The 13,369-nt window shown below is 37.1% G+C and overlaps 1 protein-coding gene across 1 annotated transcript in view; it reads right to left on the minus strand.

Annotated features, from left to right (window-relative positions):
- LOC140140979 (dynein axonemal heavy chain 5-like) overlaps window positions 1-13,369 on the minus strand; it is a 141,749-nt gene that overhangs the window by 126,142 nt on the left and 2,238 nt on the right. Inside the window, 1 exon segment of the mRNA XM_072162752.1 lies at window positions 104-199. Coding sequence (XP_072018853.1) covers window positions 104-199 — 96 coding nt within the window.

Genomic DNA, 13,369 nt, shown 5'->3' on the forward strand with positions numbered 1-13,369 from the left:
ATTTTATATGCTCTATTCATGTACCCGAATCAATACAAAGAAACACACAAAGATAGAAAAATACAATACATACTAAAAAAGAACCGTTTTATTAGCTCCATACCTGAGTTCGTCTTTCATCTCGAGTGGCTTTAGCTTGTTTGGCCATCTCCCGCATAGCTTCAGTTGACATCACAACATTCTTAGTCTTCGCCACAGACTGCAAACAAAGTGTAACACCAATACACAATATGAATACCAGAATGAAAATTAGTCTCTCACACAGGCAAAATGCCAATAAAATAGGGTAACACTAGATGGTCTAAAGTGACAAAACACTTTTAATTAAAAGGAATATTGAGACTCTAGTCTGAGCTAATGAAGATAATGTGACATTGAGCTATTCCAGTTGATCCACACACCCCTTATGGAAGACATGACCTTAAACTCTCACACAGGGGGTGTAGATTTCAAATGGAGTCACCCATTTGGGTAACCCTATTTGAAATTCACACTCCCTGTGTAGAATATTAAGGTTGTGTCTTCCATAGAAGGTGTGTGCATATCAATTGGAATAGACCATGTCTAATGTTGCTGTCTGGGGTGTATAATATACCAAAGCACTTATTGTACTCAATGAACTCTTGGCCTATAGGCCATATCAAATCAAGTTTGGATGAGCGTAATATATTTAGCATCTAAACTAAATTTACTAGTCTATGAATGGTATTAGATTTATTTACAACAAGTAAAGCATGTGACTGCTTCTGATTTAGTCTACTTTTATAGTTTTCAGCAAGGTTCTACAGCGGTTTGCTGATTTGGCACTGTTTATAGCGTATTTATACACAGAAGTGGTGTTCTGATTGGCTAATTGTAATACGTCATCATCACATGGGCACTTCATTCGCCGATCAATCTGCGTAGCAATACATCACCTAGTTCTTTTTCCGTGATAACACTGCTGAAGAACATTGCTGAATACTATAGCAAAAACATATAATAATTTCATATTTACCAAAGAAAATGCTCCATATAAACTTGGGTTTGTAACCAATGCAATTCAATACACCTTCAATTGAATTTTCAGGCTACTTAAACAGTATCAAGTGAATTCAATCTACTGTATTATTGAGCAAACTCAAGTTCAAGTAAGCAAGCAATATGAACATATGCATGCAAATTACATACACTATTTTACTGAGTATACTGGTGCAAAATGATCAAATTTTGCATTTTGCTAACAAATTCACTTCACTTTTGCTAAAGCAAGGCATATATTATAAGATGAAAAATAGATATAGATCCCTCCACCCTTCTTTGCACTGCAATTTACTGGTACTGTCATTTTATGTTATACACATAATGCAATTTCATTCATGCAAATCTAGTAGGCTATAAAGAAGTTTGAAATAGCTGTGCATTTCTAGCAGCTGAAAATCTCTGCCAAATCTAACCACTTAAATTATTCAAACAATAGATTTACAAAAATTATTACTACTTAAATTGCAAGACTATCATATTTACCAAAGATACGTTATGATTCCCAGAGGCAAGGAAATGTGTACAAAAATGTTTAATACTTAGGAAACATGGTGCGATCTTGTTTTCATTTCTTATTTTATCAAATCAAAGAGCCAAATAGGCCTAATATATTTATAGTATGCTGGTGCAGCAAGTGTTTAAATCCGAGTAGCAAATCCTACACTACAGTATAATGTTACTATAACAAAGGTTTCCAATATTATGTGCAGAGCCAAGAACTTATATCGTCAGCCTGCTACGCTAATTGCCTAAGTCATTTTTAATCAATTAATCAAATTTCCAGCCACATTCTTCATTAACTTGTGGAATACTTCAAAAGAGATGTATTCCACAAGTTAACGAAAAATGCGGCTGGAAATTTGATTAATTATGGGTTTATTACTCAAAAAATCAAAATTGCAAATGAGAAACATTTAAAAATGACTTAGGCAATAGAGGTCAACACTTCACTCATGTGTGACTTCTAACAAAAGGCACTGGTTCCCGTAGTATTCCTCATTCAAACTAATTCAATGCACGACCTCGGAGTTACCTGCATGACTTTGGCGGGCTATTTTGAAACAGTCATGGTTGCACATGCAGGTACTTCTTTAGAATGTCCTAAACAAGGTATAGCAGTCGTTGATAGGACATGCAGCTTATAGAACATGGATAATCTCTATTAGCGTAGCAGGCTGACGATATGCATAGTACAGTACAGCCAGTGATGTGCATGAGCGTGGCACATAACAGCAGATAAGGTTTGTGCTACTGTTTAAACAATACCACTGCCCATTGTTTATTTGGAATTAGTTTGTCATATGGAGGGGATATATGTTAAAGAGAGGTAGATTGTTACCCCTTGACTGTCCCAAATCCTGTCTTGGCACTGTTTGGATTCATATTGGCAAAATATAACCAACAGTTGCATAGAAATAGGTCTTTGGATTTAAGTTTATAGCCCTAATACACACAAAATCCCAATAATAATTAAAGTTATGATACATATATTCTACTATTATCAGTGCAGTACAAAATTCTGAAAAATAAAACAATATTATTCTTATGACAATCTGCATCCAAACTAAAGTGAACCACCAGAGCAAAGGGAATATAACAGGCAGAGGCACTTGTATGTCATCTAGGTCATTTGGTTCATTAAGATTATGTGTATCAGAGCTCACAAGTGTCCATCTCAGTTGGCGTTTAGGACAGACTCCCTTGAATCAACTTGTTGTGGGGGTTTGCCACTCTTTCTGCGCAACCACTCTGTTTTACTCCTGGTTTTACCTTCAAAACACTATATACCGGTACCCATTTATACCCCTGAGAGGATAGAGACAATAGAGGTTTTGTGCCCAGGGTTTAGTGCCTTATCTATAAGTGCACAACATGATGGCACCGCCTGGGTTTGAACCCACAACCTTCTGATCATCAGTCAGAGCTAATACCGCCAAGCCAGGTACTGTGCATTTTTATAAAAACAGCAAAACACATTTGAACTGGAATACTGAAGAGAAGTTACACATGTCTGGAAGTACCACAACTTTAAATATCCAAAAACTGTTGACAACCTAGACTCAATATAATAAACAACAAAGTGGAGCAAGCAGCCACTACACATTACCGCATCCACAAATATCCTGCCTTGAGATGGCCGTGAATTATTACTAGTATGTTCAGTCTGCTGCAGCTGCTGCTGCTGATGATGATGACCATCTCCTGCATCAAAAGATGGATCATCATCAGCATCTGTTATGCCATCTAACGCTCCACGAGACGATCCTGAATCTGGCCGTCTGCTCTGCATAGATGTAGATCGGCTGATCTCTTCGCACATCTTGTCGAATGTTGGCGAATCCATCATGGATAATTTTTACATTAATCTCCACAAGAACCACTAAACGAAAGTCTACTGGTTAGTATTTTCAAAATAAAATCAACAACTTTATATCCTAAAGTGCACCAACCAGCCCCAATTTATCATCATTGCTCGCCAACTCTTGTAAGATCATTTGCGCATATTTAATCCAAAAGTCATCAATCAAGCAACTTTGCAAGTAAATCTTGGCTGCACTTTTCCTAAAAACACAACAATGATCATTCTCTGGTCTGTACAATCAGATAATGTAGAAACCATCCTTGCCCAATGTATACGCCACAAATGATTCAAAATATCAACACCCAAAAGCCTCAATCTCCAGGAAAACAAACAAAATTATTTCCTCTCGCTTATATAATTTTTTCCTCTCAACTTTTTAATTTCCTGAGGAGCAAAGTGATATCAGCAAGTGATGTACACTAAACCATCATGCCCTCAAGATATATCCTTGCGGGCTCATGCATTGCATCTAAACGAGGGACAATACCTCAAGAGTTGAACAAATTTAAGGTTTTACTTGGTAACAAACAAGCTTGGTGCAATATGGGGGAATGCAGTGCGGTGCCAAGATTTTTTTTTGGGGGGGGGCATTGAGGGTGGGGGCAAAATTACCGCAAAAAGTGAAAATTGTCCTAATTTGGGGTTTTACGGGGGGGGAAGAGTTCTGAGGAATTTACCCCCCCACATGGTGTTGCCACTGGGGGCATGTCATAGGCTAAAGCAGAAACTTTTTTTTAAATATCATTGTGTGAGAGGCTAGCATCTTTTTAGAGTTTTGAAACCTACAATTATGTCAAATAATAAAAACAAAGAAATACTGCCATTTACAACTGAATAAAACCCACAGTTAATTGCATTGAGTATCCTAAGAGTTGAAATTTGAACCAAATAAAAAGTCCCTTAAAAAGGGAGGGAAGGCCCACATACCAATAACACCTGGTTGAAATCCGGGCCTGTAATGAGTTTCCTACATACTATGGTTGACGATGTAGCCACATCTGTTGCTCACTTCTACTGGAGTCTCTCAGCCAGGTTTTATCAATTACCACAGTGGCGTAGCGTGGGTCATCCGATTGGGGGGAGGGGGCACCGACCATGATTGGGGCCACCGGGTCTGATTGGGGGGCACAAGCTGTTTTTGGCAATTTTCCTATGGATTTTCTCAATTTTGCAATCGATTACCACAGTGGCGTAGCGTAGGTCATCCGATTGAGGGGACACCGACCATGATTGGGGCACCGGGTCTGATTGGGGGAGGGGGGTGGGCACAAGCCGTTTTTTGGCAATTTTCCTATGGGATTTTCTAAATTTTGCCCCTATGATGCTACACCACTGAATTACCATGTGAACATCATCACTTGCAAGTCTGCACATCTTACAGATACTGTGTGTCATATGAATGGAGCACACAGATATCCCAGACTCATTGGTGTGTCATAATTGATGGCACCTGTCTCATCAATAAATAGGATAGGATATTATGCCACCTGCTTCTTTATTTCAATTAATTAATGCACACAAAACAGTTATCAGTTTGCTTAGCTACAGTAATTTGATTCCTATGAAATAGAATTACAAATTTTATAAGAGCATTTCATCAAGCAAACAAACAATTTATATCATTCCTTTATTTATTATTTATTCTTAATTAACCTGGGTTGACCTTGTGCACTAATTGTTCTCCTATGGTACCCAGGTATTATTACAACAGCGGGCTATTCCAGTTGCAACCCATACACCCCATATGGAAGATATGACCAGAATCTATATCTTCCACAGTATATTTCAAATGGGGTTACCTGAATGGATGACTCCATTTGAAATCTACACCCCCCTATGTGATTAAGGTCTTGTCTTCCAAAGGGGGTGTAGGGATTTCAACTGGAATAGCTCATTTGAAATGTACAATATAATCCTGATTTCAAGGGAAAACTGGACTATTCTTAAAAAGATGTAAGGCATATACTGATTTGCCACTGAATCCTAACCTAATTTACACCTAGACCTAAGAATTAAAGTCAACATTAAAAACGCAATCATTAAAAAATGAAAATAAATGTCAGCTAAACAACAAACAAAACATTTTTTAATAGATTTGTCATTTAAATGAGCCATGGGCTTATCATTTTCACCAAAAGACCCCTAGTCTTATTATACTAGAGTAGACAGTGGCTTCTATTTTCAACATGGGGGTGCTGACCAAATTATACTTTGTTGATGACCCATTCTGGGGTGGTGCCTGAGGGGGAAGGTTCCCCCAGTGAATCAAAACATTTTACAAACATATTTTCAAAATGACCTCAAGTGACCCCTAAATGACCTTTGACCTCACACATGTCATTGTACCCAAGGGTCAATCACTGTGTCCCAGACCCATTGAAATCCATCATTTGATGTATGTTGGAGAAATCAACAAAAGAAGCCAATTTTTTTTGTTGCAAAAGGTTAACATTTTCTGCACATACATGCATACAACCAGATACACAGCTGCACATATCGGAGCTCATTTTATAGTCCCTTTCCAAACTTTGTTTGGCAGGGACAAAAAGCATTTAATATGTATGCCTACTCTATGTACATCATAACTTTGTAACATCTAATTTAGCACAATCACAATCACAAACTGCTTTATTTACACAGAAGGAAGCTACTATTACATATGAATGAGAGGAAAATATTGACATAAAGTGAAAATAATGTGTGGCTGACAGTCTGCATTTTTATCCTGACTATACATTTTAATATACAAGTTAGCATTTCAATACAGCACCTCCATGAGATATTTGGGAAGTTATACACTCATGTTGGATGAAAATAACATTTTTTTTGGCAGCTACAGCATTCTAAATAAGTACAATAGTACATATAAAGCAATACAGAGCAAACCTGCAGAAAAGTGCAATTGCATTACATTTATAACCTAAAAGCATGGGAGTGAACTCAACTTGTCAAATTACACACTAAGCAATGTTTTTAAACGTTCAGGGAATGTACAGAAGATTCAAGTTGCAGATAAGAAGAAAAGACAATTTTAGCAAAACTATGATCTAACGCCAGAGAAGTACAGTCTATATGTGACACGATCAAGGGAAATGAGTCGGATGTCGCTAATATTGATTTTGAGATATTGGCAAAGAAAGTGTTAAAATTCTTTTGTTTTAAATATTGTTTTCAGCGATTGATCAAGTGACGTAACTTCGCAAAGAAGTCGTATCAACAGTTTCTGAAAGCTCTAAATGTCCTCTTTAGAAACATAAAACTCATTTTGACCAGGGTCGACATGTGATTCCTCTTGATCATGTCACATATACTAATTGTATGATACAACAGGTCCCTGCAGCTATGCACAATAACCTGGTATAAGGACAACATGTGTATTACATACGGTCGGGGGTATTTGGTTGGGTAGGGATGTGCAACTGGGATTCCAAAATATACACCAAATAATTTGATGAAAAAGAGACCACAAAATATGATTTTTTATTATTTCTGTTAAAAATCAGGCATTGAGTTTTAAGGAGTGCGAGTGTGATCGCACACCTTGGCTCATCCAGAGTTTTAAGGTGTGTGAGTGCAATCACACATCTCAGAGCACTCATTTATCTAAGGTATGTGCTGTTTGCAGCACACCAGGTGTTTTCCAAAACTCAGTCCCTGAAAAATTATGGTAAATTTGCCCAATTCTGGCAAAAAGTTTGCTAATTTGGCCAAAAAACAATGCAGAATCGCACCTTTTCCAGATTTTTGCCAAAAATTTACCCCCATCTCTAAAACATTTTTATGAAAATTGGACCCCAAAGATAAACCAAAAAAGCCTAAATGCACCCAAAGCAGCCACACATCCCCTTCCCCACCTTTCCACTAAGTACACCTCTCCCCATATTCCCACCAAGATGCAAGGCACCAATAATTGAAGGAAACTCACCAGCATTTGTATAGCAAGCTTGAAATCCAATCACAAGCAAAAGTCATAAATATTCAGCTCCAAATAACTAAACTTAAGTTTTCCCAAATTTCATCAAATAAGGTAGAAAATAGCAGTAACGTATTGAAAGTACAGGTCTTTGAAGTGATGTGTATTACTCTACCAATACCATGCTACCTCACAGAGGCTGAAAAAATGTTTTTTTCCCTGCAAGCAATCCAGAATTTCCCTCCAGTTTTACCAAATTTCCCTCCAGTATGACATATTTCCCTTATGTATTTCTTTATTTTTTTGGTCAAAAACCAAAAATTTCCCGGCAATGAGCTTCCCGTATTGCCCACTTTTTCCTGCCATGCTACCTCAGCAATTTCACTGAGTAAAATTCTCAAGAGTCAAAAGCCAAAATGAAGTCTCAAAATCAAGATACTGAAGTGTAAGAACCAAGGGTCAAATTTTAATTTTTTTTTTTTTTTGGGGGGCACCCATTTGCAAGGCCACTGGGCAAAGACAAAGAAGGGCACCAAGACCATCAAGTGGAAGAATGCCTTGATCAGTTGACAAAGATCTGGGGCACCAAACTGAAAAAGGGAAGGCAATGGCCTTGATGGCCTCACTGAAATTTGAGTCCTGGTAAGAACTAGTAATTTCCAACATTTTTGATTCTTGGATGACAAATAAAAGTCACAGTGAAATCCTGTAGTATGCACACAAAATATGATTACACCTATTTTTTAGGCCACACAAAAAAGAGCAATAAGTCATTCTTGCTTTTCATTTTAATTTTACTGGGTTTTTTTGTTTTGTTTTTTACAAACCTTTGTAAAGCTAAATTTAGTAGCTAACTATGAGTTTATGTTTCCGTATTTTGTAAAGCCTGGGATTAAGCTTTGATGCTCAAGCAAAACAAAAATTGGGTTATTCCATTTAAACACACTACCCCTGTAGAAGATTTTGGAAATAGGGACCACTTGGGTGCATGAATTTCAAATGGAATTAGCACATTAGGCAGCTCCGTTTGATTTCCATACACCCTCTGAGAAAGATTCAACCTGAATTTTCCACAGAAGGAGGATGGATTTCAAATAGAGTCAATTAATGTGCTAATTCCATTTGAAATTCATACTCCCATGTGGAAGATATTTCCAAAATCTTCCACATAGTGTGGATTTTAAATGGACTATCCCAATGACAAAGCCATCTGAATAGCTTTGAATCTACTTTTCCTAAAAATAGCCAGAAAGATTCAATTGCTCTAAAGATTTCTGTTGCTTTCATAACACAGCAAAATACCCATATGACCATGAATGATAAACCTACAAGTCTTCTTGCAGCCCGCTTATCTGCAACGTCTATTTGAGGTTTAGTTGCCACAGGTACCTATGTAATATAATGCATGTTAGGTGATATGTGGTTTTATGATGGAGATTGCTATTTTTAAGACAAATGAATGTGAACTTTTATAAAAGGTGGGATAAAAGGGACACAATATAATGCACATAAGAGAAAATAATTAGAAATAACATTCCAATTCCACAGGTACCTATGTAATATAATGCATATTAGGTGACATCTGATTTTATGGTGGAGATTACTATTTTAAGACAAATGAATGCGAACTTTTATAAAAGGTGGGATAAAAGGGAAACAATATGATGCACATAAGAGAAAATAATTAGAAATAACATTCCAATTCCACATTTCTACTTACATATATATTACAAATTAATGAAAGTAATCTATTAATCTAAAATAACATGGTTACACAAATTTACAAGTAATATTTGAGCTATGATTGGATATGGAAGCATACATGTGTGATTTTTAAAATGAGATAGAAAATGCACTAGTACATAAACTGATGTAAAGTCCACCCCATGCAAGCATTCCTTGTGCATCAGTAATGATGAATACACCATGTTGCATATTAGGTCATATTGGGGCCCAACCAGTGTCCGAAATAAGGAAAATATGGAGGTTGTCCCGAGGACAACTAAAGCATAAATTCTGCTTGTCCTCAAAACATTTTGGTTGTCCCCAAAATGTGTCATGATTTTAGAGGTAATATTTAGTGATTATCCAGGTGATAAGTACATAGCTCAATATGGTTGTCCCCGGTGATTTTTGGACAAGAGGACAAGAGGATAAGTGCTTATTTCGAACACTGGGCCCAACCACACAAAACTACCAGTTTTTCCAAAGGTTGTCTGAATATAAACTGTTGTATTGTTGTAAAACCCAGAGGATGTGATTTCAATTAAAGCCATTTGTTCAGGTATGAATAAAATAGGTAGACCTATATTTAGCACACATTTTTCAATTCCGCTTTCAGCATGAAAATTGTGAGTACCTGTACTTCCTATTATGTCATTGGTGGTATTTACCAATAAATTTTTTGCACCCGGTTAGTTGTACCAAACATTCAAATTTACTAGCATTCAAAGTACTTGCAATGTAAAATCATGAAACATGATCTGCATCCATGGCGTTGTCTTTTTAAAGACATTTCTTGTTACAAATGCATTGGTTGTCAATTGACCATGTTGACAGGCATTTTGTTTGTATTTCCAATGACATCTATCTACTGACTTCTACCTGTGCAACTGTAACGTAACTAATGTTTGTTCAATTAAATAGGACAAGTCAATAATTAATTCTATAATTAGAGTGCTAATGGAAGATGACAAAACAAACCAAATACAATACTAGAAGTTATTTTGGGACCGCAAACAAGATGCATTCAACATTGAATGAATACTGTAAAGATTCGCCATTCTGAGCTCCCTTGACAAACAAATGTAACATGATTTTTGGCAATAAACTAAGGGGCTGTGCAATAATTATTAGCCCTGGTGGGAGGGTAAAATTGGGGGGGGGGTAAGACATTTTTGGCGAGCCGAAAGGGGGGGGGCAAGCAATCTTTGGCACACATTCATGGGGCGCCTTTTAAATAAAACGCTCTAAAAAGGTTTAGGAAAACAGTTTGGAAACGCTTAAATATGCACATTTTCCTGCTTGCTGCGCTCGCAACATGTATCTAAACCATTTAAGGTTTGCAAATTTGGCACATGCAAAGGGGGGGAGGGCAAGCGATTTTTGGCAGGCCGAGAGGCAGGTGTCGCACAGAGACTCCTTATTTTTTTATTTTTGTCATTTTTGGACTCCTTAAATCACAAGTTGAAAGTGACCAAAGGGTCAGGTAAAAAATGTATGGACTCTTTAATTTTACAATGCACAGAGGATAAATCAGTAATCGTCAATTAAAAATAAAAAAAATAAAAAGATCAGTAAATCTTCCGAATCGCCATGGGCGAACGACACTAATAATTTCACTGGAATATTTGACAAGTTCCAAAGTTTAGAATTTCGGACAGATGCACTCCTTATTCTCATTGGACCCCTTAAATGTTGGTTTTGCAGGTACCAGAGGGTCCAGAAAAATTAAATTGGTCCCCTTGATTTTTTGTGCTCGCGCTACCCCTGCCGAGAGGGGGGGTGGGGGAAGCAATTTTTGGCGAGCCATTTGGAAATTTTACCTCCCCTCAGGGCTCATAATTATTGCACAGTCCCTAAAGTGCATGCCCCTCCCGTAAAAATCCCACCAGCAAGGGGCACGAACCCTTAATTCTTGTTTGGATTTTCAGGAAGGACCTCTCTATTTCATTTGTATGTGAAAATGTTACCCCCAGGCAGGTTTATAAAAGTACCCTTTAGCAGGACTGTATCTGAAAGGTGCATCTTTTATAAATTACATTCTTTATTTTTATCACCATCTTAAATGTTTGGGCCATGGTGCTGATGCAAATCAACCAATACATACTAAAATGCACTAAGGCTGTGACCTATCGGGTAATGACGTATTCTGGTACCCGAGGTTAATTTCGGGCGGGTACCCGTATCAAACGCTCTAGGTCCAAGGACACTACAAAGCAAAAAAAAAAAAAACTTAAAAAAAATAAATAAATAATTTTTTTTTTTTTAATTCGGTAATCCGTAAATGGAATTTGTATATGGGTAGGGAAAAAACGGGCGGGTACCCGAATATCCGGGCTTGAGTCACTGCCTTAAAATGCACCCTAAATGCACCAACTAGAAGTTTAAAAACAACACCTTTTCGATAAAGCAGGTGTTTTGACCCCCTAAACATGATTTGCATTAATTCACTGAAAAGGACTATTTTTACAAGTTTTTATGGCCAAGCATGTGTGCGCACTTTAGGGCAAGGAGTCGGAGTGCTCTGGTCTATTTTTCTTTCGTTATGTAATAAATTAAAATAAGCTACCGAAACAACTATAGATAATGTGTAAAATGGGTTTTAGTGAAATTCACCATTTTTGAAAATAAATTATATCAATGCAGTATTAATTAATGGTCGGTTAAGAATTAGGTTACAACCAAGATGCTGCTAAAACTAGATGTTATATGGGTAAATATTATAATATTGGGGGTTGAGAGCCAGAAAGCCTCAACTCACAATCACCTGCTCCCACAAAATGAGCATAACAGTTACATAACAGCATACAGTTCATTAATTCAATAGAAAACAAAAGACATTGTGAAGGAAATATTGATTTGTGAAGACCAAAGCAAGGAGCCAACTTTATGCTCATTTTCTGATAGCTGGTCAGTGAGTTACGGCTTTCTGAACCCTCGATAAGAGGAATATTCTTACCGCAATGCTTTTCTGTTCATGGGAAAATAATTGAGATGCAAAATACAGACTCGGAGTTAAAATACTGCTACAAGTTGCTGGCAATAATAGGTACAGTGTATATACTAACGTGAGGAATAAAAGAGTCAAAGAAATTCACTCACTTTTTGACTCTTGGGAGCAAATACCCAAATGACCTTTTTGGTAAATCTGGAAAGACTTTGCAATTGGATCCCTACAATGTACATCATGCCGATCTGATGCACACATTGTTACACTCTTCACTAATAATATAAACATTAGCCCATTTTATCATAGTATCTGTTTGTTCTTTTCTCCAATCAGATGATTGTACATGGTAAACTTAAGGGGGTACTACACCCCTGTGATAAATTTGTGACTACTTTTGCATTTTTCTCAAAAATTAATAACAAACTGGTATTACAAAATGTATGTATATTATTGGGGCAAGGAATCCAATTACTACACTGAAATTTCAGTGACTCAAGACAAGCGGTTCCAGATAGGAAACAAGGTACACCCTAAGCGCCTAGCGGTACCTTATTTCTTATCATAAATAACAAACCGCTTGTCTTAGGTAACTGAAATTCCAGTGTAGTAATTAGATTCCTTGCCCCTATAATATACATAACTTTCGTTACCACTGTGTCATTAGTTTTGAGAAAATGCAAAAATAGACACAAATTTATCGAGGGGTGTAGTACCCCTTAATAGAAAAAAATATTAAATTTGTGTACATCGTGGAACATTCAACTACGCTTGTTACTCCACGACTAATCATGCTAACTACACGCGTGTACAACGCTACTCTACGGCGTCCATATTAGCGAGGCTATCTGCTTACAACTGCTTACTACGCACAGCCACGCAAAGAGTATGTTCCACGATGTACACGAATTTGATAATTTTGCTATAGCAGCAACTAAAGTGGATGTACGACCGGTGCATTGGAATATTCCAATTGCAATCCACCCCCTATGGAAGATATTATCACCATCATCTTCAAATTCTGGATGCCCAGATTACTTTACCCTGATATTATGTACACTGCATGTTAATATTTGGGAGGCAAATTGGGCTGTTCCAGTTGAAATCCATACATTTCTATGGAAGACATGACCTTAATCATCTACAACACCCCCTGTGTGAAAGATTAAGGTCAAAATCTATAGGGGTGTAAGAATTTCAACTGGAATAGCCCATCAGAGACTGCCTTTTGAGGAGAGCGAGAGCAATTGCTCTCTACTGCTCTCCTTAAATCTGATAGAAATTAGAAGATTGATTTTTAGCTCTCCTTTGTTGACCATTCTCTCCTTACATTCTCTTGAAAATTAATACTCTAAACAGCTCTCCTTGAAGGCTCCAGAAGAGCTATTTAATGCTCTCCTGC

The sequence above is a fragment of the Amphiura filiformis genome, chromosome 19 (assembly GCF_039555335.1).
Source record: "Amphiura filiformis chromosome 19, Afil_fr2py, whole genome shotgun sequence".
NCBI classification, from domain to species: domain Eukaryota; kingdom Metazoa; phylum Echinodermata; class Ophiuroidea; order Amphilepidida; family Amphiuridae; genus Amphiura; species Amphiura filiformis.